The 13,368-nt window shown below is 41.7% G+C and overlaps 1 protein-coding gene across 1 annotated transcript in view; it reads left to right on the forward strand.

Moving 5' to 3' along the window:
• PXDNL (peroxidasin like) overlaps positions 1-13,368 on the forward strand; it is a 175,333-nt gene that overhangs the window by 123,069 nt on the left and 38,896 nt on the right. The window contains 3 exon segments of the mRNA XM_075919820.1: positions 188-224; positions 226-296; positions 1,620-1,832. Of these exon segments, the coding sequence (XP_075775935.1) occupies positions 188-224; positions 226-296; positions 1,620-1,832 (321 nt within the window).

Raw genomic sequence — 13,368 nt, forward strand, 5'->3', positions numbered from 1 at the left:
AACAAAAGACAGAACTATGTAGCACTTTAAAGACTAACAAGATGGTTTATTAGGTGATGAGCTTTCATGGGCCAGACCCACTTCCTCAGGTCTGGCCCACGAAAGCTCATCACCTAATAAACCATCTTGTTAGTCTTTAAAGTGCTACATAGTTCTGTCTTTTGTTTCCTCTGAACATTGAGGCCTGCTTTTGGCCTGCTCTGATAGGGGAAGAACTGATGCCTGGGTACAAGAGTGGGACCAATCCTAATGTATCTTTTTGTCACTCAGTTTCAATGACTCCAGGATGGAAACAGGTAATCAGCTTTGCATGATAGCTTTGTCCAAAAAATGCTAATCTAGTTGCATACCATACATATGTATCCCCTCTTTCTTTCCTGATTACTCTGGGGCAGACAATCGGCACCTATGTGCCCCCTGTTGTTGACCAATAAGGAACTCCTGAGTCTCCCAGTGGTAATATTGTTAGGTGGAAATCCTCTGTCCACTCCTCTGCTGCAGTTTTTACTTGAAAAGTAAATTAAAATGGGTGATGCTTCCACCTGGCTGAGCCCTGAACAAACTTGTTGGTGTGCTCTGGGAGCCTCCAGGAATAAACTTGAGCTAATCTGTGCAATGAGTCTAACTCAAAAATAGCAAACAATATACACCCATTATACAGGTAGATTAAAGTTAACTCACCTTAACATAACCATTTAAGGAAACACGGCATAACAGAGATTGAACATTACAAGTAATTTAAATCAACAGGGGCAGTTCAGTAAATCAGTTAAACATAATTTATAGAAGTAGAGGGAAACTTGGCAGTGTAAACACAAGTTAGACACCTTCTACAACCACCTCTGGAAATACACTCCTCTGGATTCCAGAGTTTCAGACATTTCCTTGATGGAGCATGCTTGAAGATCTTGAAACTGGAGGCGGCATTCTAATGGTCCAATGAAACACTACAGCCAAGGCAAAAAGGGCAGAAACAACTCTAATTTGTTGGAAGGGGAAGTTTGGAGGGGGTGCGGGCGGGAGGGTTGCATCTTGATGTGATTAATAGTTGAAAAACCTAAAAATGTCAGTATCCAATTTGAAACATTTTTATGATGCAGGAAATACTGGGAATTCTAGTTTTGAAAATCTTCATCATCATATATGTCCAACCTCTGGGTATATCAACACTGCAGCATATGTAGATATACCTTACGTTTATCTAGTTAGCTGGAAAAACAGCAGCAGTGAAGCTGCTGCAGCAGCACTCACTAGTCAATTGAGTACTTACCATGGTTCCCAGGAGGAGTGGGATGTTGTGTCAGCTTGTGCTACTGCCAGTGTGGGCATGGCCTCAGTGTGATTGTTATTCAAGCTAGCCAGATCAAAGCAAACTCAATAGGCCTGTACATGCAGTCACACCTCCAGTTGCAGTGTTGTAGAGGTACCCCAAGTAACAGTTCAGTTCATAAAATTTCTGAATTTGATAAAATGTGAAAGCCATTAAAGTAAATTAAATTAGAGAACAAATACAATCTGTTCCATATGTGCTTTCTCTGTCTGCTCATATCTGTGCCTCGTTATCTCTATTTGACATGCTGCTAGATCCCTGATGCCCTATCTTTTTGCCTGCTGACTAGGTTTTCGTATGAAAATCCTGGAGCATTTACAATGGCACAACTCACTCATCTGAGGCAAGCTTCTTTGGCTGGGGAACTCTGTGACAATGGGGACAACATCCAGCAGGTCCAGGCTGATGTCTTCTTAAAGGCAGACTACCTTCAGGGATATATGAGCTGCAGTGAGATACCGGAGATTGATTTGAGATTGTGGCAGGACAGCTTTGAAGATCAGTAATAAAAAGAGTAGCAGGTGGAAAAACTACCACTAATAATAACTCTCAGATAACTTCTATATGTCAAAACTGTGTTTTCATTTTCATTATTTTTACAGTATGTATAGTGGAAAGCTTTTCAATTAAAAAGAAGAAAAGAAAACAATTTTTGAAAGGATTATTTCAGTTTGAACACAGTTTATTGTATATAGTAAAATTACTAATCGGCTACGTCTACACTGGCCCCTTTTCCGGAAGGGGCATGTTAATTTCAGAAGCCGTAATAGGGAAATCCGCGGGGGATTTAAATATCCCCCGCGGCATTTAAATAAAAATGTCCGCCGTTTCAAAGTAGGAATAAGATCCTCCGGAAAAGGGCGCTTTTTCCGGAGGATCGGGGCCAGTGTAGACGCTCTTTTCCGGCTTTTTTAAAAGCCGGAAAAAAGCGGCGGACATTTTTATTTAAATGCCGCGGGGGATATTTAAATCCCCCGCGGATTTCCCTATTATGTCTTCTGAAATTAACATGCCCCTTCCGGAAAAGGGGCCAGTGTAGACGTAGCCTTTATGTATAGAAATAACTCTCAAGTTTATCTCCAGATGAGGCATGACTGACGGCTAATTTTGCTAAAATTACTTTGGCGACTAAAGAGGATTTTTGTGCTATGTTTGCGAAGAAATTGGTCAAGCTAGTTTTGATTTGTAAGTCATTAAGTATTCTGATTTGAAGTTTTGATTTGTGTCTAATTTTTACGTCCCGTTAGGAAAAAAAATGACTTGCTACTGTGCCTTCAAACCATCCATATAGTTACATCTCCTCGAGAACAGAGGTGTTGGCTATATTTGAAGAAACAATGCTTTTAATTAAGCAAAGTTATTAATGACTATCACTAACTATAGTGGTGGTTCTTCCAGTAATGTCCCCATAGGTGCTTCATTGTATGTGTATGTGCTCCCTTTTGCCTTTAATTGGAGATTTTTTTGGTAGCTGTAGTGACTGAACCCACATGTGTGCTCTCCTGTCCTTGTGTTCTGCCTGTAGGGTTGGGAGGTCAAACCCTTCCTCCTACCAACCCACAGTTACATATTAACTGCCTTTGGCTTCAAGCTGAGCAAGCAGTCCTCCTGTTCTTATTTCATCACTAGCTTCCCATAGCTTCCCTTGGCGGAAAATGGCAAACTGCAGGGTGCAAGGCTCAGTAACTGCAGAGTAAACAAAGTTGTCGCAGGCTTTCCCTGGCAGGTCTGTGACCCAAGTTTAAAAACCTCTACTACAGACCACCTAACCAGGCAGAAGGGGTGAATGAGGCTTTTGTATAGACAGCTAACAAAATCATCTACAGCACAGGATGTGGTGATGATGGGAGATTTCAACGTCTGTTGGGAAAATAACACAGGAGGACACAGATTATCCAACAAGTTCTTGGAAAGTACTGGAAAGCACTTTTTTATTTCAGAAGGTGGAGAAAGCTTCTGGGAGGAGGCTGTTTGGACAAATAGGACAAATAGGGAGGGATGGTAAGAGAATGAACATGAAAATAAAGACAGTTGCTTTCAAGAAGGCAGATTTTAGCAAACTCAGGAAATCGGTAGGTAAGATCCTATGGGAAGCGAGTCTACAAGGAAAAACGATGACAGCGGCAGTTTTTCAAAGACACAAAGCAAACTATTCCACTGCACAGGAAAAATAGGGAGTATGGCAAGAGACCACCGTGGCTTAACCAGGAGACCTTGAATAATCTACAAATTTTAAAAAAAGAGTCCTAGAAAAAGTGGAAAGTAGGTCACATTACAAAGAATGAGTTTAAAGAAATAACACAAGTAAGTAGTGGCAGAATTAGAAAGTCCAAGGCAGAAAATAAGTTCAAACTAGCTAGTGACATAAAAGGTAACAAAACATTCTACAAACACATTAGAAGCAGAAGGAAGACAAGAGAAAGGTAGGCCCATTTCTCAATGAAGTGGGAAAAAACAATAACAGAAAATGTGTAAATGGCAAAGGTGCTTAATGACTCTTTTGTTTAAGTTTTCACCAAGAAGGTTGGTGGCAATTGGATGCCAGTGAAAATGTGTTAGATTAAGAAGCTCAAATAGAGAAAGAACAAGGTAAAATAACTTAAACAAGTTAGATGTCTTCAAGTCACCAGGGCCTGATGCAATACATCCTCAAGAAGTTAACCGAGGAGATATCTGAGTCATTAGCAATTATCTTTGAAAAAGATATGGAATACAGGAGAGATTCCAGAAGACTGGAAAAAGGGCAAATATAGTGCCCATCTATAAAAAGGGAAATAAGGACAACCCAGGAAATTACAGACTGTGGTAGAGCTCTGGTTGTACCTGTGGGTCTTGCACTTCTGGCAGATAGTATTCAGCCTCAGGCTCACTGTGTACCACTATACAGCCTCTTTCTCTTTACTAGAGGCAGGATCCACAGCTTACTGAGCCATACTTATCACTGGCTACTCCATACTCTATGGGTGTGTCTAGACTACATGGCTCCGTCAACTAGTCCAGATTCTGGCCCAGGAACCTTAAGTCAGTGGCCACAGATGGGGTTTGTTCTACTCCCCATCTGGCAACTACTTCCCTGGCCACTTCCCCAAATGACCCCTCCCAGTACCTTTCCTCTGGTACCTGAGTATCCTGCTCCTTTGCCTGACTTGCAGCTCCCAGCTCTCACCCAGACTAAGGGGAACTACACAAAAATGAGGAAGTTAGTTAAATAGAAATTAAAAGGTACAGTGATAAAAGTAAAATCTCTGCAAGCTGCATGGAAACTTTTCAAAGACACCATAAAAGAAGACCAACTTAAATGTATACCGCAAATTAAAAAATACAGTAAGAGAACCAAAAAAGTGCCACAGTGGCTTAACAACCAGGTAAAAGAAGCAATGACAGATAAAAAGATATCTTTTAAAAAGTGGAAGTCAAATCCTAGTGAGGAAAATAGAAAGGACCATAAACTTTGTCAAATTAAATGTAAAAATAAAAGGAGTTTGAAGAACAGCCAGCCAACAACTCAAAAAGTAATAGTAAAATGTTTTTTAAGTACATCAGAAGCAGGAAGCCGGCTATACCACCAGTGACAAATCCCTTTGACGATTGAGATGCTAAAGGAGCACTCAAAGATGATAAAGTCATAGCGGAGAAGCTAAATGAATTCTTTGCTTCAGTCTTCACAGCTGAGGATATTGGGGAGATTCCCAAACCTGAGCCATTCTTTTTAGGTGACAAATCTGAGGAATTGTCACAGATTGAGGTATCATTAGAGGAGGTTTTGAAACAAATTGATACATTTAATAGTAACAAGTTACTGGGACCAGATGGCATTCACCAAACTCATATGGGAAATTGCGGAACTATTAAATGCGGTTTGTAACCTATCCTTTAAATCAGCTTCCGTACCTAATGATTGGAAGATAGTTAATGTGACACCAATATTTACTAGAGGTTCATATGTGCAGTGCTAGATAATCTTGAGGGAAACCACAAGGGAAGGAGAGCACATATGCAGGCCCAACACTGCTACCAAAAATCTCTGATTAAAGGTGCTGAGGCACACATACACCTACAGTAGAGTATCCATTAGGGACACATATCTCAAAGAGCCATCATTACTGCACAAATTGAATATGAGCAATTTGTCCATTGGTGGGAATTTAGAGAGATTATAAAAGGTAATTGAAGCTATAGTCTTTAGAGATAAAAGACCAAGTTGTAGTCTCAGCTTTGCAGGGTTGCATGTTTTATCAAATAATGGGTTGTTACAATGGATTTCATTGCAGGATGACTCCCAACTGTGTTTTTCTGCTAAGTAAGAAGAAAATTAGTCAAGCTGTTTTGGAGCTACAGGTCATTACCCTGAATATGAGGCTACTCAGTAGATATACTGATTGGTCTAGTGAAAGCTCACTTAATAGGGAATTGTTTAAGGTCTACAAGGCTGGATGATGCTTTATAAAGTGTATGCAGGGCAAAAAGAAAGGAACCCTGTGAATAGCTTTTAAACTCCAAAGGGCAGAAAAAGGTAATGACAATTTGAGGCCACACAGAGAACTTATGCTCAGAAGTACAATAGGGCAATGGTAAGAGTGAGAAACATGTTGTCTGTAGAGGCTCATGTCTTCCTCACAGTAAGAGTATCTGGAGTGAGCCATAACAAAATACAGGACTATGTAGCACTTTAAAGACTAACAAGATGGTTTATTAGATGATGAGCTGTCGTGGGCCAGACCCACTTCCTCAGATCAAATAGTGGAAGAAAATAGTTACAACCATATATACTAAAGGATACAATTAAAAAAATGAACACATATGAAAAGGACAAATCAAATTTCAGAACAGAAGAGGGATGGGGGGGGGGAAGGTAAATGTCTGTGAGCTAATGGTATTAGAGGTGGGGAAAGATAAATGTCTGTGAGCTAATGGAACTTCACAAAGCAAACAGTACACTCAGTGCACAGTGGGGCAAATCCTGCCTCATTTTCTCAAGCCCAGAAGAGGCTTGATTCAGCAGAACCATCCAGGGTGTTTTAGGGGCATGGAAGAAGCATAGGGGACGGTGTAGGGAGGGAGACTATGGACAGAGATCATTGGAATCCTGAACCAATAGAATGGCTCCTTTAAGGGGCATATACTGTCCATTTACACCATGGCCTGCTCTGATTTACATCAAAAGAGCCTCCTTTAGATGACAAGACCGTTAAATGTAAAGGTCACGGTCACAGAGTGAGCAGGCTATTTAGGGGGAGTTGGCTCAGCATCACCTGCATCTAGTCAGCTATCTTGCTTGAGCATGAGTTTGGGCTCTTTGATCAGGTGACCAGGAATCCTATGATGATACTCCAAGGGAGGAGCTCCCTATAAGAGGGAGACTCCTCTTTCTGAGATGAGAAAGATCAGGGACTAGAAAAGATCAGAAAACATAAGAATATAAGGACTGCCATACTGGGTCAGCCCAAAGGTCCATCTAGTCCAGTATCCTGTCTTTTGATAGTGCCAATGCCAGATACCCCAGAGGGAATGAACAGAAATAGGTAATCATCAAGTGATCCCTCTCCTGTCACACATTCCCAGCCTCTGACGGAGGCTAGGGACACCATTCCTACTATCCTGGTTAATAGCCATTGATGGACCTAACCTCCATGAATTTATCTAGTTCTTTCTTGAACCCTGTTAGGGTATGTCCACGTAGCAGGGCTAAAGTCGAATTAAGCTACACAACTTCAGCTATGTCAAGTGCATAGTTTAAGTCAATATAGCTTAATTTGGCTTTTGGCACTGTTTATGAAGCAGGAAGTTTAAGGACACTCCTCCTTCAACTTCCCTTTCTCCTAGTGAAATGAGAATTACCATGAATTGGAGTAAGAAGTCCTCCAACTCGACATTATTTTGAAATAAAGGTTTGTAGTATAGACACACACTTTGTTATTCTGGAATAACATTAGTTATTCTGAAATAATGCTGCTGTGTAGACATACCTTGAAAGTCCGTGTCATGAGTCCATTTCGTAAGCTTATGTAAATTCTACCCTTTTATTTAATTGTGCACCTCCTATTCCCCAGTTACAGTCTATTTTCACAACCAAACGTGGTTAGATCGCTGCATGTGACGAATAACCGCCCCGACTGGAGTCTCTAGGATAGCCTTCTGATGGCAGAGATGGGGGCCCAGGCCCACCCAGTCTCCCGGACCCCGGCCCAGAGCCTTAACTTCGGGAGCTAGGCTCCCTACTATAGCAAATGGAGGAGTTGCCCCTAAACACATCTGCTCGTGGGCTTTGCAACCCTGTCCTGGGCCGCTTCCTAACTCCACCGTCTGAGTCCTTACCTGGAGGTCCTGGGTTCAGCTTTCCAAGGATGCCTCAGCTTCTACCCTCTCCGCTTCTGCCTGTCCCTCTGCTCTATTCTTCCACAACTCCTCCATTTTACCCCCGTCCCCGGGTATGTCAGATGATATCACCCCTCCCCCCGGCGCCTGCCCTCTCCACATTGTGGGTTCCCTGGCACTGGCCTGACATCACACCGCCCCGGCATGTGGCGTCATTCTCCTGCGCTGCATCTAGGGCCTCCTTTGGGATATGGCCTCCCTGTGTGGCTCCTCCCCCTCCCCTGTTTGGGGATTGCAAAGCTGGCCCTGCCGCTTCTTGCTCCGGGTAGGTGCCGGCGTTTTTAGCTTCCCGCGTCTCAGCTGATGCATGGCGGGGGAGTTGCTTCCCCCCGCCACAGTCCTGGTCTTCATAACCTCCTCTTGTTAAGGAGTTCCATAGGCCAACCATGAACTGTGTGAAGAAAACTTCCTTTTGTTTGTTTAAAATCGGCTACCTATTAATTTCATTTGGTGACCCCATGTTTTTATGTTATGGGAACAAGTAAGTAATTTTACCTTTTTCACTTTTTCCACACCAGTCATAAAGTTATATCCCCCCTTAGTCTCCTCTCTTCTAAGCTGAAAAGTCCCAGTCATTTTTCTGAACCTTTTCCAATGCCAATATATCTTTTTTAAGTTGAGGTGATCACATCTGTGTGCAGTATTCAAGATGTGGGTGGAATACCATGGCTTTATATAGAGGCAATAAGATGTCTGTCTTATTCTCTATCCCTTTTTTAAAATTACTTCTAACATTTGTTTGCTTTTTGGACTGCTGCTGCACATTTAGTGAATGTTTTCAGAGAACTATCCACAATGACTCCAAGATCTTTTTCTCAAATAGTTGTAGCTAAATTAGTCCCCATCATATTGTATGTATAGTTGGGATTATTTTTTCTAATGTGCATTACTTTACATTTATCAACATTAAATTCATTTGCAATTTTGATGCCCAGTCACTTTGTTTTGTGAAATCTTTTTGAAGCTCTTCACAGTCTGCTTTGGTCTTAACTATCTTGAGCGGTTTAGTATCATCTTCAAATTTTGCAACCTCACTGTTCACCCCTTTCTCCAGCTCATTTATAAATAGGCTGAATAGTATTGGTCCCAGTATGGACCTTTGAGGGACACCACTAGTTACCGCTCTCCTTTCTGAAAACTTAATATTTATTCCTACCTTTATTTCCAGTCTTTTAACCAGTTATCAATCCATGAGAGCACATTCCTTCTTATCCCATAACTAACTTTACTTAAGAGTCTTTGTTGTCAACAGCTTTCTGGGGCTAGGTCTGGACTAAAGGCTTCTTTCAGAAGAAGTTTTCCAGAAGAGATCTTCCAAAAAAATGTCTTCCAAAAGAGAGCTCCTACACAGCCAAAGGAGGTCAAAAAAGTGATCTGCTTTTTTGAAAGATAGCGTCCACACTGAATGGACACTATCTCGCATTTAAGCTCTGATTACTATGGATGGAGTGGTCACCAGGGCATCTGTGCTTTTTCCTCTTTCATCTTCTTGCTAAAGCACTCTCTCTTCACCATCCAAACACAGCTTTTTTTGAAAGAGCTCTTTAGGAAAAAGGCTTCTTCCTTGTAGGAGGATCACCAATATCAGAAAAAACTCTCTGTTCTTTCAATTTTTTTTCAAAAGAATGTGATTGCAGTGTGGATGTAAGTGGTGTTTTTCAGAAAAATTGATGTTTTTCTGAAAAAACTCTGCAGTGTAGACATACCCTGGAAATCTAAGTTCACTATATCTACTGGATCGTCCTTGTCCACATTTCTTGACCCCCCTCAAAGAACTCTGATAGATTATTAAAGCATGATTTCCATTTACGGAAACTATGTTGACTTTTCTCCAAGAAATTATGTTCATCTAGGTGTCTGACAATTGTACTCTTTACTATAATTTCAACTAATTTTCCCAGTATTGACATTAGACTTACTGGTCTGGTCCAGTTATATTTACCCCTTGGACCAGATCCTGTGCTCCAGGACCTAAATCAAGACTCTGTGACTTGGTCCTGAGTGTGGAGAGCAGAGTCCCTGAGACAAGCATAAAGGTGAGATGCAGAGAACTTTTTCCTCTGACTCTTCTAGATCCCTGGAGATGTATCAGCCAGAGAGGCTTGGCTGAAATTACCTGAAATCAGAGACAAAAGCAGAATCTTTAAAAAAGAATTGGGATCCAAAGAAGTGCATAAAAGGGATTAAATGAACTGCTGAGTCTATGGTGGACATCATGAACTTCAGAGCTTGGAGAAATGTGTGGGGAGATTCTAACTTTGTTAACTGTTACTTTATGTTAATAAAACAGATCACAGAGGGACAGAATGGTTCAAAGGCCTCAGTTGAGGGGATTTGTTTAACTGTGGAAGGAGGAGGATTGAGATAGTGGCAGCGTGTGACACAGGATGAGGTGAGACTCTGTGACAATCACCTCCCTCCAGCCCTTCCTAAGTCCTACACCTAACTCGGCTTGGCCAGACCCCAAAATTTCACCCTTAGTGCCAAGCTTATATCCAGAATGTATATATTGCACTGGAAAAATAGTGGAATTTGTCCCTGCCTGGATTTCAGCATAGTTTATTTTACAGAAAACTTAGACTTAGATCACTAGGCATCCCTGTGACTAGCTATATTGGTATTGAGAAAGATTGGACCAAATTCAAACCTGCTGTCACCCTAATACTTTAACTGGCATTACACTAAGGGCAAATTTGAGAGTTTCAGTTTTATGTGACATAGCAGCAGCAATTCTTTCAACATATGAAATATAGAATATTGCCTGCATTAGGTAATTCAGCCGTGCTTTTAACTGTGTGAATTGAGAGTCTTTATGGTCCCCAGATTTTTTTTACTTCTTTTTTTGTTAAAATAAGTAGGCTGTTTTATCTCTTTTGCTAAATACTGTCTATCTCTATTTGGGCTTCTGTCATCTCTTAAATTGTGTAGTTAGAGCTTTTTGGTATCCTTAGTCTAGTATATTTGTCCTTGTCCGGCTTTACACTAAGGCTATGTCTAGACTACACCGAAGTTCCGATCTCACTTTCAAAAACAGAGCTTTTGAAAGTGAAAGTAGTTGGGACACTTTTTTTGGCAAACCCTCCCCTTTTTTGAAAAACCGCATAAATCTCATTTCTGGAGGAAGAGTGGCTTTTTGAAAAAGGGGTGGTTGCCAAAAAAAAAAAAAAATGCATCCCGGCTACTTTCACCTTCGAAAGCTCCACTTTTGAAAGTGAAACTCTTTCGAAAGTATCCTCTTTCAGAACTTCGGCGTAGTCTAGATGAGCTTTCAAGGGTTTCAAACCAGTTGTTCTGAAACTGCAGAAAGACAAGTTTGAGAGATCACCTCATGGCATAAAGTTCACTATAACAACTACATTCAAAAGCAGGACTGAAAACAATTGTATAGCTTACTTGTCTCATTATAGTTTTCTATGAGCTGTTGAAGTCTGATGTTCTCCACACTGCTTTGAAAGGCTTCTTTTTTAAATTATGCAACAACAGCTTTTAATAAACTGAATTCATTCAGGGAATCTGTTACTAACCTACATAGTTACATATCTTACTATCTAATAATTTCAATATTCATTAGTCAGCAATATTTTTCAATGCTGGGAATACTTCAGCTCAACAAATATGAAAAGGAAATACAGATCTCTAGAATATCTTAAAACCTCAAAGTGAGAACTCATTTTGAAACTTCCATCTGGAAATCACAAAGACAGATGGTTGCATGTGTCCCAGAAGAAAATATACATCTGTCAGTTCTTCCTGCAACTGTTTGTATTTGAAGAAGGGTTTATTTAATCAACTGGCAACATGACTTAGTGTGTCACTCACATCAATACAGCATGTATACCTCCTGTACCAGGAGTGCTCTTTCATTGCTAGGATGCACCGGAGATGATAATTTCACTAAACAGCTGTAACATGATTGTGGATTTTAATTGCACCAGGCAGAAAGATGATGAGGAAAAGCAGTTTCAATTATTGGAGGTGACTGAATCAAATAAATACCCCTGGGCCTATGCAATTTGCCATTTGCTCAGAATGCAGCAATGCTTAGCTATTGACTGAAGGCCAGAAAGTGACGGGCTCTTGCACAATATCTAGCATTATGCCCCTGAAAGGAATAGCTTCACTCCCTCTACCCTGCACATGCACATAGCCAATGCAAAGGCTTTTCACAGCTGAAGTGCTTGTGCTCGGTGAGCACACAGAGTTTCATGCTGCCTCAGAAGAAAGGATGGGGCCGGAGCACAATGGCCACTCTTGGGGAGAACTGGGGTACAGCTTGAGAAGTCTTAGCATCTTACAGTGGGATTGCTCAGCCTGGAGGAGTGTTGTGGCTCTGCATCCTTTTGTTCAGGCCATAGGCACCGACTCCATAGGTGCTCCAGGGCTGGGGCCCCAGGGGAAAATATTAGTGGCTGCTCAGCATCCACTGGCAGTCAAGCTCCCCCTCCCTGCAGCACCTTTCACCTGCCTGTGGCCCCACTAATATACTCCTTCCCTTCCTCTCCCCTCCAAGTGCCTCCTGGGCCCTGTGAAATTGCTGTTCTGCAGTGTTTGGAGCTCTCTGTGTGGGAGGAGGGAGGACATGGTGTGCTTGGGGAGGGGGCAGAAAGAGGTAGAATGAAGGCTTGGGGGAAAGGGCGGAGATGGGGTTGAAGTTGGGGATAGGAAAGGGTGGGGTGAAGGCAGGGCCTGGGGCGCTGGGGAGGATCAATGACCCCTTGCTAGAGCAAAAGTTGGCACCTACTGAAGTTGGTTCAGGCCAATGTCTACTGCACCACGCATTAGCCCCGTGGAAACCTGAATACTATACAGTTTTATCACTGAGATTCTTACATCTAATTGCAATTATTCCTAGAGTATCATGTTTCTTCTCCATCCAATGTGTCTCTTGCTTCTCCCCATACCGAGCCTTAGCATTAGATGTTATCTAGCAAGGGGGTATAACAGGGAAATGGAAAAGGCAAAAATGTAGTAGATGTATACTTTGGTCCTTTAATTCTCAGTGAAGCGAATAGCAAAATTGACATCTGGATCCAAACTTTCCCAAAATTTGAAGCCTTTCAGATATTTTGGTTTGTCTGTTTTCAGAGATTATAAGGGACAGTCACAAAATCTCTCAAATTCTGGGCTGTGTGGAGTGGGTGTTTGTGTTCAACTCAGTTTATGATGATTGATCTAAAACCGTGGTCACCAACCAGTAGATTGCGATCTACCGGTAGATCTCGGAGGCTCTAAGAGTAGCTCTTGAGCCCTCTCTGAACTGTGTGCCTGCGCAGTACATTTACATTAGATTTCCTCATTTGAGGAGCAGCTACTCACCGAGCAACAGCACAGGTGAGTAGCTGCGAGGAATGGTGGGAATTTTTTTTTAAAGTAGCAGTATAAGGATTGGGGATAGCAAATGATGGACAGGAGGAAAATAGAGAGGGCGGGGCTTCAAGGAATGGGCGGGGCGGTAGATCTTGGCTTGGTCTGTCATTTAAAAAGTGATCTTCGGTGTAAAAAGGTTGGAGACGACTGATCTAAAACATAAATGGCTACTGCTGCATTGGTGCAGACATTTTATCTGCTTCTTTGGTTTTGTTCACGTTAAAAATGTCTAGTTTGGATTCTTTAATTGGGGTTGGTCCTGTTTTGAGGAGGAGTTTGGACTAGATGACCTCCTT

Source organism: Pelodiscus sinensis, chromosome 2 (assembly GCF_049634645.1).
Source record: "Pelodiscus sinensis isolate JC-2024 chromosome 2, ASM4963464v1, whole genome shotgun sequence".
Lineage (NCBI taxonomy): Eukaryota > Metazoa > Chordata > Testudines > Trionychidae > Pelodiscus > Pelodiscus sinensis.